Here is an 8102-nt window from a genome sequence, read left to right as displayed (position 1 = left end):
ATCAGGGTTCCTCAAATCTTGCCCTGGAGGGCCAATGCGCTGCAGAGTTTAGCTCCAACCCTGATCAAACTGACTTACCTGTGATTTTCTAATGATCCTGAAGACATTGATTAGCATGCTCAGGTGTGTTTGATTAGGGTTAGAGCTAAACTCTGCAGGAAAGTGGATCCCGTGGGCCAGATTTGAGGATCCCTGGTGTAGGGGTTATGGAGCGGAAGTAACAAAAGTTCAAAGTTGAGATTAAATAATTTAACGACGAGAAATCTCCTTTTCCTCTATCCCAGATAGTGTCACTTTCACCACTGATATTTCTAATAAAGGTTCACACAAAACCCTCCGTTTAACACCATAAAACAGAAGCCAAATACCAGAAATATACTTGCGTTTTTATTAAGGGCTTAAAAAAACCCAAGAGAATATATACAGAAAATACACAAATATCATGGCAATCAATCAACTTAACCAAGGCGTCTGGAGAGAGCAAATGTCAAAATAACAAACAAATCAGTCTTTCTAAAAGTTATAACAAAACAACTTCCCTGGCAAAATAAAACAAAATTAAAGACAATAATCTTACCTATCTCCCCGACTAAAAGAAAAACAGGTGAATAACTTAGAAGGGGATAAGCCCAAATAAAACGGCACCCACCTCCCTACACGGTTTGACAGAACTAGACACAGAATCTTAACAGCAACGTCGTTGTAACCACACTTTAAGTTTACATTTCACAAGTTGCTTAACAGCAAACAAAACAACAACGTCTCTAAAGGGACTCCTCCTGAGCTGTGTCGCTCTGCTGCTTTATATCGGTTGCACGCTGCCGCTAATTGCAATCAGCTGCGGATGATTTGGAGCGCTGTTTGGCAGAGAGAGAGAGAGAAAGAGAGAAAGGAGGAGAGAAAAACATGTGACCATATCCCAACATACACAATTACGTCACGGGACGTAACAAATGAGAAAAGAAAACGTGTCACAGATAAACTCATGTTAACAACTTTTAACAACTCATAGTAAAAAAGCCTCCCAGATACTTTAGCACAAATTAAGTGTTTATGAAGTCAAAGATCAGCTGAAGATTCGCAATCACAAGTCATAAAACAGTAAATTGCTCACTTCTCTATTCTAAAAAATGAAATTCTAAAGAATTAACAACTGTAGACCTTGAGTCAATGCCATTGCCATGTCTTCTATCAATGTTCAAATAAGTAAAAATGAAGGCTATAAGTAAAAAAAAAGGCCTTTACAGGTATTTTGCCAAATTGGGAACAAAATAGCAGAAAGAAGCAGTTCTAGACAGAACTGGCACATTCTCTTTTTTGCTAGATCTTTTTACACATATAAGACTAGGAAATGGTGACTGTAAACTGTTTATTCCCACTGGACCACAAGCTTACACACTTTACAAAAGTGAAATATATTCGTGCAAGCATGTTTCTGATTTATTAAAAATAAGTAACATACATTTAAAAAAAAAATCATACATAAATTTAAAAAAAAAAAAATCATACACAAAAACATTTACTGGTGCTAATTTTCATATAGTGCAGCCTTGATTCATCAACAGAAGTTTTCATTTAATTTAAAAATAAAATAAAATAAAGGAACAAATGCTGAAACCTCTATCATCAGGAGCATCACAAGACATGCTTGGTGATGTAGCTGTTGTCATATTAACATCACCATCATCAATATTATCTTTTCATCTCACTTTTCTATGCTTTTATTGTTTTCACATTTACATTTATGCATTTGGCAGACACTTTTACCCAAAGCAACCTCCACTGCATTCAAGGCATACAGTATATTTTGACAGCTCACTATAATTACGTTTTTCCTTCATTTATTTTGTCCCTGCTGTCCACACACTTTGCTGCTTATTACGTGTAGCATGACTGAATTTTTAACTTTTGCTATGTACCTCACCTGACAGAAACTTATTGGGGCCCCAGACAAACTGTTCTTGGGGCTTAAAATGCTTAAAGGTAAATCTAACCAGCTCTCGTCTCTCTGACTTGTCCAAAACAGCAAACATAAAGTAATCTAGTATACTTTGTTTAAGACTTTGAAGGTGTCCCACCACAAGAGTTTCATGGAGGAAGAACTTGACCAGTGGGGCCTGGTAGTGCTTCAATCCTAGAGTCCCCAAACACTTCAAGATGCGTGTGATGCGAAGGTTGTTGTGTGAATATCTGCTAAATCAAAGAAAAAAACTCTAACCACTGGAAATGCCTAAAAGCATATGAAATTCAACAAAAAGGAAAAACATGACAACACAAACCTGTTCAGGTTTTTAAAGCGTCCTTCCAGTTAGGAGCCCGTTCCACATCTCCTGTTGATTCATCAACTGAACATATACCGTAGAAATCCAACATGAGCTTATATGATTTCACCAATTTACTCTTTGCTTGTTTATCTTTACGGAAACATTGGGGAAAAAATGGAGCAGATGAATTTAAACTTTGTCTGTGTTTCTAAACGCCTTAACCTGCTTCTGAACTGAGACCAAAATATGATCAGTCCTGTCAGATAAATACTTCATAAAAAGGTTAACCCAAAAATGTATATTCTGTAATCATTTATCACCCTAATGTCAAGCCAAAAATGTACAGAACTAACCCATAATTGGATCTATCCAAGTATTTTGAAGAGACATGATTGCTTTATATGAACAAATATAATGTAGGCTTTTATTCACATATAAACATTGATCAGTGCACATACTCTGCATATAACCACATCATATATAAACAACAAGAGGGTGATTAAATGAAATGTTCCCTTAAAAAAATCACTTTTTGGATGAACATCCCTTTAGGTTAGTTGATAAATAAAGCAAAAAATTACATGTTTTAAACTGACCTTTATTTCCTTTTTTGTGAGCTCATGTGCTCTCAAGTTTCTTCCTTTTTCTTGTAATGGAAACAGCCTGCAAAGATTTGAAATGGTTAGTTGAATGATGGCCATTCAAAACACTTATATATAATAATTAATACAGATTTAACCACTGCTCATGGATGTTGCAACAGGCTCTAACCAATGAATGTAGGTCAAAACTATTTCCAGCTTCTCATATTCACCCCACCACTGCTGGTGAAATTCATCAATGTAAACATCTGCACAAACAAAGGTAATATGTTTAAGAACATGCTTTCTTTGAATGTAACTTGTATAGGATAAATAAAAATAAATAGTGTGATTTAACTATAGAACGAGCGCCAAGGCCATACCGTCAGGTGAAGATTTTATTCGACCATAGTAAAATTCCAGGTTATAGAAGCGGCCCTTGTGAACAAATTAAAATAAAAATACTTTACAACCCAATTCCCAATCATCTTCTCCAAATCAAGACTACATAGTGGGCTGTGAAACCAAATAAAGTTTTGTGTAAATGATACACTAAACATACTGTACAATGACATGCTAGAGGAGGCAAATTCTGAGTGTAATAGTAGAAACAGGCGATGGATTACTTACTTCACGTGGTTCATCATCATCGTCATCATCATCATCAAAGTTCTAGACAAAACAAATGCAATACAAAATTAGCATGTAAGACTGAGTTTTGACATAAATTAGTAGACAGTAGGTTTTGACCTTATTTAGACATTTACTTTTGTATTTAGATTCTCACCTGCATTCTTTCTCATAAAAATATGTCAATGGATGAATGTGGGTTGGCATGTTTATTTTAAATGGAGGAGTGGGGTAAGATGTGCCAATACCAGTGTGTAAGCAGTCACATTCATGTTTAGAAGTTTTTCTAAAAAAAAAAAAAAAGTCTTATTACCCTGGCTGGCTGTATACTTTATATGCTAATTTAAGAGTTAGGGGATCAGATATCTTCATTAAAAATGCGGCACAGCTGTACCCAACTCTTCCTTGTTTAAAGGTAAATAAACCTACTCTGCAACTATGTCGAAAGTCTTGCATCTCCTTTGCAGCATTCATGTTCCTGCAACTTCTCCTGTGCAACACCTGTAAATCAAAAAATAATATTTTAGTAGTTTTTGTAACTAGTGTGCATGATTGAATCAAATTTAAAACAATGTGTAAAAACATCTTAGAACAACTTAATTTTTGAGTATTCAGCTTAATAATTGTTAGTTTTAACACAATTTTTTAAGTATATATAGCACAATATAGTTTATTAGTTGAACTTCATTTCAGAAGAAGTTGCCGTAACTCAAAAAAATTGATGCAAACTGTTGCGTTAATTTTTTTTATAATTATTTTTTAGAGTGTACACAGAAATCCCAAATGAGACTGTTGTTTGTAAAATCTTTTCATATTCATAGATATTCGAAGAAATAGAAAGTGGAAAGAATGGGAATTATTATAAAACAGTGTTTCTAAAAACAGGTAGGGTTTATTCAACAACAACAACAATAATAATAATAATAATGGTCTTCAATCAAAAAAGGTAGATGAGGACGGCGTAGATCACGTGGTATCTGTTATAAACACTGTTGGTAAGGTTACGTTGGAAATGTAATAGGTTACAGATTACAAGTTACCCTATTTAAAATGTAATAAGTAGTGTAAATATTTAAATTACTTCATTAAACTAGTGTAAATAATTATAATTGAATACTTTTTGATTACTTCTAAATTTCTAATAAATGTTTTCAACTATTAATCATTTTCAAACATTTAAACCAGGCAGGGTTAACCGTAGTACTCAACACTGATTACTGTCAGACTTTCAAAATCCTTCATCACTTGAATTAAGATTATAGCAATTTAATGTGTCCTATTCTGTGTCATAAACTCCTGAAACATTGGTGTTTTATTATGTTGGTGTTTTATTGGTTATTTTAGAACAGTCAATGCAATTTGGGAAAGAAATCAATTAAATCTTTGTGTGTGTGTGTGTGTGTGTGTGTGTCAGAGAGAGAGAGAGAGAGAGAGAGAGAGAGAGAGAGAGAGAATAGGCCCATTGATGTAACCCCCTTTGTAATCGTTAACATATTCATAAGTAGCCTAACATTTTAATTACACATTTTTTTCTCAGTAATTGTAACAGATTACAGTTACATTTATTTTAGAACAACTTAATTTTTGAGTATTCAGCTTAATAATTGTTAGTTTTAACACAATTTTCTAAGTATATATAGCACAATATAGTTTATTAGTTGAACTTAATTTCAGAAGAAGTTGCCTTAACTCAAAAAAATTGATGCAAACTGTTGCGTTAATTTTTTTTATAATTATTTTTTAGAGTGTACACAGAAATCCCAAATGAGACTGTTGTTTGTAAAATCTTTTCATATTCATAGATATTCGAAGAAATAGAAAGTGGAAAGAATGGGAATTATTATAAAACAGTGTTTCTAAAAACAGGTAGGGTTTATTCAACAACAACAACAACAACAACAATAATAATAATAATAATGGTCTTCAATCAAAAAAGGTAGATGAGGACGGCGTAGATCACGTGGTATCTGTTATAAACACTGTTGGTGCCCATTGATGTAACCCCCTTTGTAATCGTTAACATATTCATAAGTAGCCTAACATTTTAATTACACATTTTTTTCTCAGTAATTGTAACAGATTACAGTTACATTTATTTTGTAATTAAATTACGTAACTCCATTACAACACCGCTATACAAGTGCGTTAGCTAGTAGGCAAGTATAGTTCATAAATAAAATCAAAAATAGAACCGTAGTTAAACATGACTACTTTACTTAGAAATGCAAGGTTGCTACTGATGTGTGCACAACTGCGCGCTGTTTTAGGATTAATTAAAACAACAAAAGAGACTACCAGGAAATGAAAATCAATTACATAGCACTGAAATCCAAGCATACCTTCTTTCTGGGTGTTTTATGTTCGTATTCGTCTTCCCATGTGGAGTCCAATTCGCACTCATCATCTGGATCCATGTCAAGTATATTATTATAATTATGCAAACGCTGGGGCCTGATTCACGAAAATCTTTAACGAAATCTTTCACGAAAAGGAAGAAGTTAAGACATTTCTTAAGATAAATCCAGGAAGTTCGTAAGTGCAATTCCTATTAAAGTTCTGAAATATTTTCATAAGAACTTCACTCTTATTTTTCTCAAGAAGAAAATGGCAGACGTTGGCGTTATCTGTAGGACGGTTCTTGCTGAATACGTTCAGCTTTGCGCTGCTTGCAGTTAACTGCAGTTTTTATTTTGTGAACCCGGCCCCTGGTTAAGACAACGCCAAGGTCGGATATATATTTAAAAAATGTAAAGCAGACACAAGAATGTAGACTCTATGAATTGCTCAACCACTCCCACTGTCAAGAGAAAATTAAGGCTGAAGGTCATGGTGAAACGAAAGTATTTCTAGTAAAGTACAAGTAGGGTATAACAAATTCCCGTTTATTCAAGGGTTGCCATGTCTGACAATAATATTCAGACTTCGTCAAAAAACGAAGGTTAAATAGGATCAAAGGCCTAAACGAAACTGACACATATATTTGCTTTTTGCAGGATCAAACTTAGATAATAATATTTATTATCTTTAATAATAAACCGTTTTTCCCATATAAAACAGACTAACAGATATAGTAAATATAATATGGTGATATAGTAAAATATAATAAATAATATAGTAAAAATATTCAGGCTTGGTGGTCTATTCTTGATTTTAATATAGCCTACTGGGTTAAAAAAGTAAAACAAAATGACAAGAGAAGGTAACTTTCAATTGTTTATTCCCACTGAAACACATGAGTACATAATTTACAAAAGTTTACACAATTTAAGGAGATTTTATAAAGACAGTTTACCGTCATGTAATGCGTGTGTGTGTGTGTGTGTGTGTTCTTTCTGACCAGTTCTCGGTCAGTTCTTCTGAAATTTGCCGTAAATGTAACGGGCAGTCTTTGGTCTCATTAATCTATTATTTGTTCCATAGCAAATAGTTTTGGCTGAGGGCAAAGTCTCATAATGTTTTATTTTATATAACTTTAATGCTGTTTATCAGAGCGCTGCCTTTGTACTTTTGACTGAATTGCCAAGCAACTTTTATTAGAAAGTCTCTTGTCCAGTCAGATTAGAAAATCAGATTACAACTAGGCTAACTGTTAACTGGGGACATGTCCCCCCCCACTTTTCAAAATCACGTTTGTGTCCCCCCCACTTTAAAATTCGTTTATGATTTTTTTAACCGCACGCCGTCATCGCCACGGAGGAGCAGGACCGAGCAGGACACAGACGCGCGCGTCCAGGAACGTCGGTGCAAACTCTAAAAATAGCTCACTGAAAGTTCTAATGAGCAGGTATCCCGGTTGAAACGCCAGAAGCAGCAACAGATGACTTTAATGTCATCATGGATGAAAAGAAAGAAAGGAGATGTGAGTTGGTTGATTCAGTAATTGGCTCAGGTCAGGATAATCATATTTTCTGTCTACACCTGTCGATGTTAGCCTAACGTTGACTGAGCTAACGTTAACATACACTGTTGCTAGGTAACTTCAGACTGTTGTTAGCTAAATATTTAATGTAGAACAGTTGTTCGGTGTTTCGTGAACGAATCGTTCGTGAAAGTCATTGATTCAATGATTCATTAATAAATACAGCCACTTGCTTCATTACTGAATGAACGAACGACTCGATGACTCACGCATTAAGACAGTGACTTACCGCCACCTACTGGCGGTTGTAGTATTTAAAAGAATCACTTTTCACTTTTTTAATCATCATTGCATATTGCAGGTACAGCAGTTAGTTTGAAATAAAAGTTTGTTTAACAGTGGAAATTGAGTCTCACATTATTTAAATTGTATTTACACACAAAACATTAATGGTGACCATTTTTGACTTTATAAAATGATTCCATCAAGTCTTGGTCGACAAGAGACAGTGGGTGCTTCTCAATTCTTATTTGTGCGTCCTCGTTTCCTTTCGGACGGAGGACCTGACCTGTTATATATAAACAGAGTAGATTTTTTTTTCAGGTTTCTTTGATGAATAGAAAGTTAGAAGAACAGCATTTATCCGAAATAGAAGTCTTTTGTAAAATAGGTTTGTTAAATCTAGTGTATTTGAGTCATTTTAAGATAAATAACATTCTGTGCTAACAAATTGAAACGAGGTGATGTTTTCAATAAGGTGGACAGAGT

At 34.3% G+C, this 8102-nt stretch overlaps 1 protein-coding gene across 1 annotated transcript; it reads right to left on the bottom strand.

Annotated features, from left to right (window-relative positions):
• Window positions 1–1358: 1358 nt before the first annotated feature.
• LOC107739297 (opioid growth factor receptor-like) lies at window positions 1359–5889 on the bottom strand. Its single transcript, XM_016551376.1, is given in 9 exon segments — window positions 1359–2190; window positions 2280–2301; window positions 2304–2425; window positions 2859–2927; window positions 3036–3114; window positions 3229–3283; window positions 3476–3517; window positions 3905–3976; window positions 5815–5889. Coding segments are annotated over 9 exon segments (825 nt in total). The 3' UTR covers window positions 1359–1901.
• Window positions 5890–8102: the final 2213 nt, after the last annotated feature.

Source organism: Sinocyclocheilus rhinocerous, unplaced genomic scaffold, assembly GCF_001515625.1.
Source record: "Sinocyclocheilus rhinocerous isolate Xijiao unplaced genomic scaffold, SAMN03320098_v1.1 scaffold14, whole genome shotgun sequence".
Taxonomy (NCBI): domain Eukaryota; kingdom Metazoa; phylum Chordata; class Actinopteri; order Cypriniformes; family Cyprinidae; genus Sinocyclocheilus; species Sinocyclocheilus rhinocerous.
This window is presented reverse-complemented; position numbering and strand designations above follow the sequence as displayed.